Source organism: Centruroides vittatus, unplaced genomic scaffold, assembly GCF_030686945.1.
Source record: "Centruroides vittatus isolate TY-2023 unplaced genomic scaffold, ASM3068694v2 contig_1824, whole genome shotgun sequence".
Lineage (NCBI taxonomy): Eukaryota > Metazoa > Arthropoda > Arachnida > Scorpiones > Buthidae > Centruroides > Centruroides vittatus.
The window spans coordinates 512,611-527,120 of NW_027121123.1; the positions used below are offsets into that span (position 1 = coordinate 512,611).

Sequence of the window (14,510 nt, forward strand, 5' to 3'; positions counted from 1 at the left end):
CTAAAATTAAATAAAATTAATATTGAATTTTTAACCATATATAAATAAGTTATTTTTATAATTGTCTCAGAATATTTTTTTTTCGTTTTATAAATGAAGAACTATACATTTATTGAATATTTTATTTAATAATGTTATATTATTCGGATTTTTTAATAATGTGTTTTATTTATTGATTGATTGACACCAGGCCCTACTATGATGTTGATTGTATATCGCCTTAATTATGTCGGAAGGGCCTGACCTTCAATAGAGTGCAAGAATAGGATAAGATACCTTAATGGTCAGGCGGGGTTCCTAGAGCCTCTGGATGACCATTAATATTTTGTGTAAAAAATGCTCTTTAATAATGTTATTATTCATAATTTTATGGTTTTGCTGATTGTTTGATTAATACGAGGCACTAAACTGTTGTAGACTATACATAATTACCTATAACTACGCCTATTACGAAGCTCCATCGGGGCCCGATCAGCTTAGATAGTGAATAGGAAACAATATCTTGACTTGTAGATTGCATGGGAGAAATCATCAGTACTGAGGCCTGAAAGGCCCATTGGATCGGAGCTGACAGGTAGTTGAGGAATGGATGAGATGAATCTATTTGGTAGTCATCACCCGAAAGATCGAAAAGGATCCTAACTCGCAGGGATGTATCCAGGGGTACTTACGGTACTGTGACACCCAAAGCAATCATTTTTGTGTAAAATAAAAATAAATACAATAACGTATATCTCATGACCTTAATTAGGTAATTCTAGGGTAATTGAGTAACATTTTCCGAAGAAAGACAAGTGACACGTACAGTACCTTGGTCCCCTAATCTGTCTTGAGCAACACCCATATTCTCAAAATCTTGGATATGCTTTTACTAACTCATACTGTTTATGATAAATTTTAGTAAAGTGGATCAGGTTCGATTCTGGATCCGCTTCGACAGTTATGATTAGTTCAGCTTAGGTTAACATTTTACCTCGTAACCATTAACTTTGTTAAATGTTTTGCCATTATTTTGTTGATAAACTTTCTTTTAACAATGCCATATTATTTATATTTTTTAAATATCTCAAATAACTTTACTGATTGATTAATTGGCGAGATATCAACACATAGTATTACGTGGCTGTCCACAATTATGCACATTTATAACTCATAATGGAGCATAAGTAAGAAATGAGTAACAATGCCCCCGACTTGTTGCTGTCCATAATAAATTATGAAAGGCACAATGGCAATCGAACCCGAATCCAACTCAGCTGTAGATTAACCTCTTGTGTATACATTAATTTTCTTGAAATACTTTGACATTATTTCGTTGAAAAAATATTATTTCTTAATATTATATTATTCAAAATTTTTTTATAAAATATAAAATATAAAAATTAATTATTTATTATACAGAATTTTTTCTATATTATTATAATTACATTTTTTAAAACTAAATTATTCATTTAATATAAATTCTGTAAATAAAATAAATAAATTTCGTTATATAATTAATGTGAAAAGTTTCTAAATCATAAAAAAATATAATAAAAATAACTTTAAATTAATTATATAATAAAACTAAAGTGTACATAAATAATTAAAAATTAATATTCAATAATAATAATAACAATAAACCTATCACAAATAATTTTAATGTAATTACAGAACCTTAAAAATTATCTTAATTAAAACATTAATAAAAAATAAATAAACAATATTTAATGTAAATAAATATAATTAACTTTAAAACAAATTAAATTTTTGAATTTTATTATTAAAAAATAAAAATAACTCAGTCATATAGAAATAACTCAGTTACGAACAAAATTAAATATATTTAAGCGTATTTAAACACGTTTAACTTAAATTAAAATTGGGTAATATAAATTAATTGGTGAATCTTTTTAAAGAAATCTTCCCAAAAAAGGATGATAAATATAAATAGTGAAGCGTAGATAAGTATAAAAAATTTCTAACATTTATCTTACATCGTATCTTTGTCATTTGTAATTATATATATATATATATATATATAAAAAGAGAAAAAACCCATTGATTGTTGAAGTTTGTCTTCAATAACAGTCAAACAATATTTTTCTACACGTTGACGGAAGGAATCCTGTAATCTGTTGACATCAGGAGTTGTATTACATGACAGAAAAAGTCAAAACATTGCATGAGTTATTCCTTAATGTTACTTGAGATATCGTGATATATATAAAGTCATTCGTATTTAAGAAGAGAAGAAAAATATTTATTAAAAAAAAATGGAAAAAATAAAGAAAAAAGTAACCACATTTTGTGTGAAAGATTATGATAAATCCAGTTTTTACTAAAATGTAATATATGGTTTAGAAAGATATTTTAAATGGTTTTTTTGAAAATCGTATTATATCTTCGAGTTTCAACCTTTAATATAATACAGTTTTGATATTATTGAACATGTCTTTTAAAGAAAAAAAGCAGTTAAAGAAATGAATGAGATTACTTTGACTTTTCTCTTAACTTTTATACAATATAATTTTAAATTTTAAAAAAATCTTATTAAAGTTGAGGTTCTATAAAAAATAGATAAATATATATATAATTTAATCTCTTTTTATTATTAATTAAAATATTTTAAAGATGAATATTACGTTATTAATAAATAAATAATAATAGCAAGTCTGTGTATCATTAATTTTTTTATTGTTTAAAAATATTTTAAATAATTTTTATAAAATGAAAACGAATTATTATTATTTTTTTAACTTCAAAAATGATTTTTAAACTGATTATACTAATTATAGATAATATTTTTTTGTAAATATTTTATAAAAATACCTTGTTTTTATTTAATTATTGCATGTTTTTTTCGTACTTTTGCATTATTAATATCTAAAGTCGTTAACATAACTAATAAGTTGTGTTTTTCTGGTATAAATATAAAGAAACTTTTTGTTTTTGTAATAATATATTTTTAAAAATTAATTTTTTATTCTAAAAATTATAAAATTAGATTGCTACATGTAATACAAAAGTCCTCTCGTAGTAGGATAGTCGTTTTATGGTTTAACAGTCCTTTTATATTAAAAATTAATAATTAATATGTTAAATTGATACTTAAATCTGAAGACTGTTCAGCATTTTTCTTCTCTAATCGTCTGTTTTAAAATAATAAACTATTAATTAGTATGTAATTATTTAGGATTTCCCAGAAATAGAGGGAGAACCCTATAAAATTTAAAAAATTCTGCCATTTTATTAAATATTTTGACGTCTCTTCTTTTATATTTCATGTATATTTAATTGATTAATTATGTATATTTTCGTTGGTGTTTGTGTAATTTCCTTTATATGCAAATTAATGTTAATTAACGAATGTTAAATTATCGAGTTTATGTCATTTATAATAAAAATCTTCATATGGAAAACATATTTAAAAACATAATTAATTAGATAATAAAAGCAAAATAAATAAATGGAAACAATCAAATTTTATCCATTAATAATAATTTATAGATTTAAACAACTTCTTTAGTACTGTAACGTTACAAATGTATTGCAATTAAGTTGAAACATCATTACTCACCATGAAAAATAAGACCAATCATTATGTTTGTAAACGGCAAAAACAGATGACTTCGAAAATTTTGAAATGTAAATGAAAACATAAATGTAATGTTGATTAAAAGTATTATTTAAAACCAAGAAATTTATGAAAATGTATCGAGCTTTCTTGTATGTGCATCCCCTTTACCATGAAACACTTGACCCCTTACCATTTTACACTTGAAAAAAATATATGTTTTACTGCAAAATATTTAACAACCAATAAAATTCAGTGTTCCAACAGTAAAACAAGTCATCACCCAGTATTATGATTTTAAGTCCAGTTTAAATAATGTAAAATTATTAGATATATTAAAAGTCTTCCTTATTATTTATATTTTTTTCATTGAAAGTCAGTTCTTGACGTAAACAATTGCAACTTCTTTACACTGTTTCAAGGTGGGAACAAAGTCCAATCTTCATATCTTTGTAGATTAAATTTCTAACTACCTATTCGAAGTTTTATTAAGAAGTATTAAATAATGCCAGGGTTTTATTCCAGTGATGGAAATGCCCATTCATAAGTGCAGTAGTGTTTTATCAATTATAGGATGCCATATATCCAACATGAGGGACTTGACTTGTTTATGAGACTGCATAATAAACTTTAATAAACCATTTAAAGCTCATATTATTATTAATATTATTTTGCTATGCATTCTAAATTTTAAATTAAAGCATGAATTTTTTTAAATATCTTAATATGAATGCTTTTATTTTTAAATTTTAAAGATATTAATTAAATTCAATTGCAATTTTCATCAGATATTAAAATCCTGGTTTCAAATGAATAAGATAAATTTTCTTATTAAACATTATAGAAATACTTAAGGATTTATTATTATAATTTTTTTAACTTGTTACCTGAATATTTCACGTGTGTTTCTTATATAAACTCCTTTATTTATCACTTGCTCATATTTTTTATTAATGGCACATTTAACATATATATCATCAATAAAAGGATGATAGCGGGATAATAATTAATGTTCTAAGTGGTGGCCAGAAGAATTATATCGCTTATCTACAATAATAAATGAATTTATATTCGCATATTATATTATATAGATGATATAATTCTTCTAGTACAATTTATAAGCTAATTAACTTCATAATTACTATAAAAATAAGAATTAAGCCTCTATAAATATTTTTAAAGAAGTATTTTCTTATTTAATATAATTAAACATTATATTATAAAAATGAATATTTGAAAAATATTTAATTGTTTTTAAGTTATATTTATTATTTGTTTTTATGTATTTTTTAATATTTATATAAAGTAAATAACTTATATAACTCTACTTTATCATTTACATTACTGAAATTGGATCGAATTAAGAAATATGACTCTACATTTTTATTTTTAAACATTAAGTTATTTTTTTTCTTAATTATAATTGTTTTCCACAGTTAAATTTCTTATGTAACTCTCTCTTAATGTATATTTATATAATCACTGAAGAACAAAGTACTAATTCACAAGCATAGAAAGAGAGGGGTCAACAGAAACATTGGGTGATGTCCAGACACTGAAAGACTTCCTAGAATTAAGTGTTTTATGTTAAATATAGGTTGTAAAAAGAAAATTTAATTTATATTAATGTGAAAAATCAAATGTGTTTTTTGTTTTATTAATTTTATATTTATATTTTCTTTGCTTTCAGAAAGGTATGTGCTTCAAATTGTTATAGATCACATCTCACCTCTCTCAGCTCCTGCAAATTTATCTTTAATTTATCTAATTATAAAAATTTTAATAATTGAAACTGTTTATTAAAATAAACTCATTTTAATTAGACACATGTAATAAAATTAAAAATTTTTAAAAGTTTTATAGGCTATTTGTGTTTAAGAGATTTGCTCTTAATTCATGTTAAATTGTATGTTTTATTTTTTTCAAATGAAATTTTAAACTAAATAACTGTAGGGTTTGGAATCGCTAGGCGAGCGATTTCCGCCCTGTTTTATTATAACGAACTTTCATAACGGAAAAGCCGTTAGAATCGGTCGTTAGAAACTTCCGTTGGAAAGAACCGTTAAGTTTCAAATCGTCGACGACGGACGATTGGCCGGCGGAAGGTGACCGTTGTGAAAACATTCGAATGTGATTGGAGCAGGGTTCGAACGCCGTCGACTATTTAAGATCGGATCGGATCGGATCGGATCAAGGGGAGATCGTCGTTATCGAAGTGCTAACTAACTTTCTCGTTGGACGCCACGGAAATCTGGGGAAAGTAACTCCAGTGTTTTAGTACGAACTTGTTCCTGACTCGGAGGTGCTGTTAATTACAAGTCTGTTTGTGGAGGTCGTAAGGAGTTTCTTTCGACGAACTTGTACGGGAATAGTCGGTTGTCGTTGGATTAGTGGTTGTGCATATTGAATTGTAACTCTAATTTGTATTATTTTGTACATTTATATTGTAAATATAAACTTTGTGTTTCGTCAAACCGACTGAGTGGTTATTTTGAACATTACTATAACATTTAAAAAAATAAAAAATATAAATTTTTAATATTTTTATCTTTTTAAAAATGATATTACTCGTAGCAGTTTCTTTCTTCATTTATTTGTTAAACTGAATTCATTTTAATAAAAGGACACATGTAAATTGAATAGTTTGTTTTTAAAATTAATTCAATAATTTTATATATAAATTCTGAATTAATTTATTTATTTTATCATAAAGTATAAAATAAACTTGCACTGTTTTATTTCTATATTATCATATTTTGTCTAAATTCATGTCTAGTGACACATTTCCTTCTTGAATAAATTCTCATGAGAAAATTAAATCATAATTTCTATTCAAAAGCCCATTTATAACATTAACAATTCTATAATAAAGAAGATAACTGATTCAATTTCATTTCATTTTATATTTTTCTTTTCATATTTATTAATTTTTCATTGTGAAGGTATCTCCAAATGCTTTAACATGCCATTAAGCTTTACTGTACAGTACCTATAATTTTGAATTTAATATTAAATTTGATAAATGATGTTTTCAATACTATTTGTGTACCTAATAAAACTCATATTTTTAAAGTTTGATTATTATTTTTTGTATAATAAATATTTACAAAACTTTAAAGTCTTTCATAGATTTATAAAGTTTATTTTGATGTTGCAATTTAATTGTCGCCATTTATGAATTTTTTCTGTATCTATTCTTAATAAGAGCATTTAAAATACTGTTCTAATTAGTTTCTCAAACAGAAGCTCGCGAACCACCTAAAATAATGAAATGTTTTTCCCTTTAAAATTATTGTTTTGCCTTTTTAGTACTTTAGTTAATTATAATAAATACTTTTATATATTTAAATATTTGAAAGATGTTATGAAAAAGTTAACTGTCTCTGATTATACTGAATTTTATGGTCTATTTTGAAGTTTTAAATTAAATTTATTTTATATTTACATGTCGCGAGAGAAGTTATTTCGTGTAGTTTGATGTGTAAATCTTTGAAAAATATAGATAAATAAATAAATAAAATATTGCTAAATTGTTGTATGTATAATTCAAGTTTCAATTTGGAACTTAGATTATCAGAAACTTTAAAAAATTACGAAAAAATAATAATGAATATAGGAAAGTTTATGGTGAAAGTAAGAGATTATGTATATAAGGAAATACATAATTTTTATGTGTTTATAAATTATAATTATGCTTTGAAATTATAATCTTTCTTTTAAAATTATATAGACGTATCTTTAATCCGAAATAATAAAAGGAGAAAGAAATTTAAGGTATAAAAATTCAGTTAATCCCGTGATGCGGAAGATAAATACGCAACATCCATTTTAATGATAATGTAATCATATTATATATCTCATCAATAATGATTATACTTAATATATATATTTTTGAATATACATAAAGTAATTAATTTTAAAAAATAACATTTATTTTTAACATTCGTTTTGATTTCAATTGAAAAAGTGTTCTTTGTAGCATCGATTCTTTAAACTTTATTATAGCTGAGTTTGTATAAGTATATACAGCACTTTTTGATCAGTAAATTGACATTATGGAATTTCGAATTCTTCTTTCTGGTTTTATAGAATAGTACAAAGATACGAAAAGAATAGCACGTGCTCTTGTTGAAACTTTTATTTTGACGTTCAAAAGGTTCCTACTTTGATCTAATAATCCACAGCGTATAGAAGGTAATTTTGTGAAGTATAACTAGGAAATTGAATTCTTTCCAAAAAATTTTCCGAAGAAATGTGTGTGAGGATTTTATATCATTATATATAACAATAACCCATCATAAAAGAATACTAGATCCTGAATAACTACTAAATTTTACATTTTAATTTTTCCTTCTCTTTTATTGTAGGTTCTTCTTTGAAGTATTAATAATCAATTTACAATAAAACTTCGCAGATATTTAAGTAAAAAGATTAAAAAAATAAGATTTTAAACTAAAATTCTTATCTTCTTCTCCTCTCTCTCTCTCTCTCTCTATTGGTTTTACATTAATTATAGAAAGAAAATTAAGGTTAATATCGCAAACCTGGAGTACGAATGGACAGGAAAGAGTACAGAAGTGGAAGTTTTACGTTCGCCTGGACAACGTGTATCCATTTGATAATTAGCTAATATATATTCAAATCGTGGCTCCTAATAGGAACAATCCCACAGCTACTCGTTATTGAACGACTGTCATTACATTTAGCATGCAAAAGTACTCGAAGTTGGTGTATTGAAGGGGACGAATATAAAGATATTCCGTTTGTAACTACCCTAGAGATGAAAGAAATTTTCCACAATAAACATATCTAATTGTTCTTTCGAACAATGGAATTTTATGTACAAAACTTCTTTAAAATTTGTCCTTTTGTATATCTTGTTAATTAAGAGTAATTTGTAATGAAATCGAGAATTACATTCTCTTAAGATAACCGATCGATTATGATGATAAAATTATCTTTAAAAGTAATATTTTAGAAATTTATTTTTTTAATTAGTTAAAATAATGTATATTTGTCTAATTTTAAAAAAAATTAATATTAATTTTGCAATTTATTTAACGTGAATTCCGTATAAAATTTCTTATAACGATTATATAATTTCTCATTTTTTATTATATAAAACTGAATAATTTTAATATAAATTGAAAAATACGGGAAAAAATTTTATTTTATACAAATAATGAAAAATTATAAAACACTTTATATGTATATATATTTATATATAATAAAGAAAAACATGTCTCTTCGCAAATAAAGATGGCTTTTGGATGGTAATTTAAGTCACTCACAATATACACAACGAATTATTCCAATCATTTTTTTTTTTGTTTTTGTTATTGTAAACATCATAATTTCACAATATCTTCACAAAATATGTCATCATTGTCATCGTCATCATCATCATCATCATCATTATTAATATGCTTCAACTAACAGCTGTAATATTTACAAAGATACACTATTACATTGATTGACAACATATTTTGCCGCCATCTTCATATAACAACTACCATAAGTTTTTGGTTGATGCATGATTTACTATGTTACAATGATTTAAAAAACTATTTTTCTGACATAAATTAGAAGATAGCTATATATTGGACACGTTTTTTTTCCTTCAATTTTTTAACATCCACACAACTTATAATTTTTTTTAGTCCTGAGTATAATCTAAGTCTGTCGACAATTTGATTTTTTGGAAGAAATGGTTTGAAAGAACACATTCGATTGGTCTGAAAAGTCACAACTGACCACCATTTAAAACTTTTTTGTTTTTTTTTGTTTTTTTTTTTTTGCTTCATTTATAAATGAGGGAAGATGATGGCAATCTAAAATGCCTAGCGCTGAGGAACATAACCAACGTATGTTATCTATAGCTGTCTGCACATATTGGACTTGTCCTAAGTACTATACATCTGCAGTACTTCCAGACAAAATTTCAGAACTTGTATTCATTCACTCTTGAACACAAAAATTAAGCATTATTACGTTGCTGGTATCATAAACACGATTGCGTTGACTAATGTTAATAATGGTATCCATCTCCAAAGACTCCTACAGGTGCATCCTTTGTTAGTATCTATAAATACAGTTATTATGAATTTACATAAAAAATAATTAATTAAATAAATTATTAAATTTATCTTCATATTATTTAATTTGTAAAAACAAATACTAAAAACGTCTAAATTTTAAAGCACTTTAATTAAAATAAATTCATAAATATCGATAATTTAATATTTAATAAACATATATATATTTATTTTAATAATTAATTACTGTTTATAAAATTTAAATTAAATTTTTGATTTAAAACTTATATATATATATTATATATATTTAGTTTAAAAGCTAAATAAAAATTTAGTCTTTGAAGAGTATAAATAATTATTTATTTATTTAGTTAGAGAAGTTCGAAATTAAATAATAAAATGACTTTAAAAATATAAATAAAATTTTGAAATTTATTGCTAAATCAGCAAGAATTTACTTTTTAAATATGATAATTATTATAAATAAAAAATTTGTTTATAACTTAAATAAATATAACAACTGAAGGTCTAATGAATAATATAAATTAGACTGTGTGGAAGGAGGAGTAAAATATTAAATTATAACTCCTTAGTAAAGAGCATTAAGTACCTGAAAAGCGTATAAATTTAAAGAATTTATTTTTTTTAGAGGAAAACAGCTTATAAATATAACAAATAATTTATTTATTTAATGTTTAATATAATATATTTATTAATTTATAGCGTTTAAGCTTATAATATTCGAATAAATTAAGCATGGATAAACTGTAGCAATGAATCAAAAGTTTCTTGATTAAATAAAACTCCAATGATAAAATTAATAAATTATAAAGTTAATTTGCTTAAAAATTTTATCTAATTAAGTCTTATCTAATCCAGAATATAATTATTTACTCATAAATCAACAAGTAAATAATAAGCTGTAAAATTATAGTAGAGAGATTAGGACTTATGATAGAAACATTGAGATACGACTATTCTATAAAGTTTTAACCATAAATATTCTTAAAATTTGCTGTATATAATTTAGTAAAGACATATTTTCTATTTCTTAATCCTTACCTTGTTTTCTGTTAGGTTTTCGTATGGAAGGATTATATGACCTTTCAGTTTCTTTTGTTAAGGAATCATCAGACATTCCATAACGTCCTTCTATAGGAAAAATAATCTCGATTGTATGTCTTAATAGACATACCTTATGTCTTTCTTCTGTACTACACTCAGTTCTTTTTTTTCTACATTTTTTTTCTTCTAAAATTATTAGGATATAATAAAAGAAAAATCTTACCTTCTCTTCTTTCTGCAGAACCCCTCAAGACATTATGTTTCATTCCTTGATCATCTTCTAGCGTGAGAATTTAGGTTAAAAACGAATATTACTATTTTTATTGCATCGTCAAAACAGAAATTCTTTGCTATCTGTCTATCCCTCATTTATAAAAATATAATTTGTTTTAAAAAAATTAAATTAAAATCCTAAAAACTCATATATTTCTTTTAAAAAAATCTGTGTTAAATTTTTAAAAAAGAATTGATTTTTAATTACGAAAGTGTATTGCTTTAAACTTTTTCAAATAAATTTTTTTCTATAGTTTAAGTTTTAATTAAATTTAAAGATAAAAATCTTTAAGTTATTGAACTTTAATATATAAACATAGAAAATTAATTATATTTATTTTTTTTATTAATAAATGCTTTAAATTTAAACTGCTTAAACAATAGAACGATCTCTAGAACAAAATTGAGCTGTAAGATTTCTTTAAATATTTATTATACATCATTAAGTAACTTAAATTATTAAGTAGTTAACCAATCAGTATCCATTATAAATTGCTCGAGATAAAATATATCTTTATCTACAATAAAATACATTTTACTCAATGTAATTATAGTGAAATTCTCTCGATACATATAGCAGTAATTTCTAGTTATGCAATTTAATTCCTCCCTAAAGAATATTACTTAGTTACGTCTATTAGATATTGAATGCAAAGCTCAATGGACGAACAGACAGCAGGGAATTTCAATCTTGAAGATTCACATTCAATACTTAACAATTCATTAAAAGAATATTAATTTATCTTAAGAAAATGAGAGAAAAATCTTTATGTAATAAGATTCTTTCAATAAATTTGCATCCAAATCAAGAAAAATCATTATATATGTATCACAGAGTATACACAAATTAAGAAAAATTTACACCCTTAATATAAAAAGAACAAAATCCTTTTAGGATAAAGGATAGAAACTTTTCAAAAATTGGAGATTCTTTTAAGGATAAAGAAGAAATAAAAAGTTTTTTTAAATCTAAGAAAATTATGCATGCGTCTAGAATGATTTTATTTTAACCATACCAAGCCAATAAAGAATTTTGGAAGGGAAGATAGACATGGGAGTGATTCACACTTCACTAGAATCTCAATATTATCAAAACGAAATGAGAAAAGGGTGTTTGTTTAAAATATCTTCTTCAATCTCGTATTTCGTATTCTTTCAATCGTATTGCCTTTTTCTTCCTCCTCCTCTTCTTTATATTTTTTATTATTAATTTTTTTTATCAAAAATTTTTCGATTGAAGTTTCGATAGGAACTTTATATATACTAAATTATTTATAAAATTAAATAATTCATTAAAATTTTATAAAATAAAATCATTTTTTTAATCCAGAAATTATTTTCGAACTTCTTCATTTTAATTGGCAAACCGAACGAAGCAATTATTTCAACATGTAACAATCCACTTAAGGAAATTCCTAAGTTTTTACTAAATTACAACTTATTAAAATAATTTTTTTTTTAAATTTTGATTTATTTTAAGACGTTTATAACAATTCAAAGTCATTATACAAAATTTACAATTAAATGAACCTCAAGATCACACTTAAGACAAAAACAATGTAGAAAATTACTTAAATTTGGTTAATATAATTATTTTAATAGCTTAAAAGTTTAAAAAATTATAATCATACTAAATTATTTTTATATATTTATAAAGAATTTTTATAAAAGAAATATAATAAACAGTATAATGCTATGTTACATGTATGAGTCATACATACAAAATTTTATATGCATATAAAATATTTATATGTCAGCTTATATGTATATATATATATATAAGCGAATAGTAAGTAGAGTTAAATATATGCATTTTAATATATTATTCATTTAAATTCTTTTCATAAGACAGATTTACAAAAATCAGATCTTTATTGGAATTTACTAGATATAAAAAGTAATTTAAATAAACAATTATTCATACTTTTAATTTTATAAAAATCCTTTAGTCACTTTATACTAGAGAAAAATCAATAAATGAATAACTTATTTTCATTTTTCTCCTCCCCCTCTCCTTACTTTTCTAATCTGCATTTTACAGTTTTACATATTGCATTATTCAAAATTTTATATATTTTCCTCTTAGCTTTTTTGCATGAAATTCGTCAAAGAAGTGATATATATTTTATTTCAACCCTTTTCTATATTCTTAGACTTTCCAATAACTATATTTAAAACCATTCCTTCACTTTATACAGGAGAGTAACAACGAAAAACCACCTTAATCTACACTATAAAAGTGCATTTATACAAATAAATTTTAAAAAAATTACTCATAAGTTATTAAATAATACAAATATATATATATATTTGTATTATTTAATATATATATTAATTTATTTATGTATAAAAAAATTTAAAATTTATTCAAATAAAAATTCTAATTTAATAAAAAAAAATTTTTTTTATATATTTATTTTAATCTTTTCTTTAATGTTTGCTTGTGAAAATCTATCAAAATTTATCAAAAAATATCAAAATGAAAGTGGAAATGGCTGAAAGTGCTGACTTGGTCAATTCCTGTGAAACTATTCTGCTGATGGAAGATGTATGCGTGGTTATAGAACAAATTCAAAAACGATGGGAGTAGTTATATATTCCTTAGTTCGCATGAATAATGAATAAGCTTTTGCAAGAAGCAACGATAAGAGTTTTCTGTTGTTTTTGCATGTCTCACAGCTACCAATTGGACAATTATACGAACCATAAGTCGAACTGATGATTTTCTTAAATTATTATTTATCATCTTAATTTTTTTTATCAGCTATAACATGCCTCTACACCTTACTCCATAAAGAAAACTTAAAATTGTTATATATACAATTAATTTTAATACATAAAAATTAAGCAGCAATAATAAATAACCTATTTTTTTATAAATTAATTTTTAAAAAGCGAAATTAATTATAAAATTATTATTTTACAAGTGATTTTTACAATTTAATTCACGAAATTTTATTTAAAAAATTTTTAAATATCGATTTATTGTACAAAAAATAAAACAATTATTTAAACAATTTTACTTTATGACAGCTGCACTCGCTGTTTTGAAAAAAAACGAAGAAAAATATATTAAATATTATAATAGCTTTTCCTCTTTTCTAGATATAAATAACGAAAAACAATAATAACTTGTTCTTTGATATACATAATAATTTAAAGTAATATGACGTAGAAAATTGTATTAAAATATATTTTAGATAGAGATTTTATCAATTATCCTTCAATCAACAAGAGCACAATGTGTAAATTGGTGTGTAACTAGTTGAAAACTTAATGAAATCCTCAGAAATCGATATCCTTGTTACAACAATTATAAAAGTGTGAATCTGATTACAGTTTGGGAATTAGTCGAACAAACTTCTGATATCTTCCTATTAGAAATAGTTATAAATTGAAAATCCTGATAATAATTTAACGTACTTGTATATACAACCAAACATAATTTATTTTTTAATTTACGCTTTCACTATTAATTTTTACGTAAGATAAAAAAGAAAATTTTCTCGTGTAATTTTTAATATTCAGCAATTCCATTTTTCTTTTGAGAATCATTAGCAGAAAGAATTAAATTTAAATAA

The 14,510-nt window shown here is 23.4% G+C and overlaps 1 protein-coding gene across 2 annotated transcripts in view; it reads right to left on the minus strand.

The window, feature by feature from the left end:
• Positions 1 to 8,718: 8,718 nt before the first annotated feature.
• LOC136969845 (lachesin-like) overlaps positions 8,719 to 14,510 on the minus strand; it is a 119,031-nt gene continuing 113,239 nt past the window's right edge. Inside the window, exons 8-10 of one of the 2 annotated variants that reach the window (XM_067264131.1) lie at positions 10,880 to 10,936; positions 10,654 to 10,743; positions 8,719 to 9,638 (exon numbers count right to left, since the gene is read on the minus strand). In XM_067264131.1, the coding sequence (XP_067120232.1) occupies positions 9,544 to 9,638; positions 10,654 to 10,743; positions 10,880 to 10,936 (242 nt within the window). In that variant the 3' untranslated portion in view covers positions 8,719 to 9,543. The remainder of the gene's footprint in view (positions 9,639 to 10,653; positions 10,744 to 10,879; positions 10,937 to 14,510) is intronic. The other variant, XM_067264132.1, reaches the window with a different exon arrangement.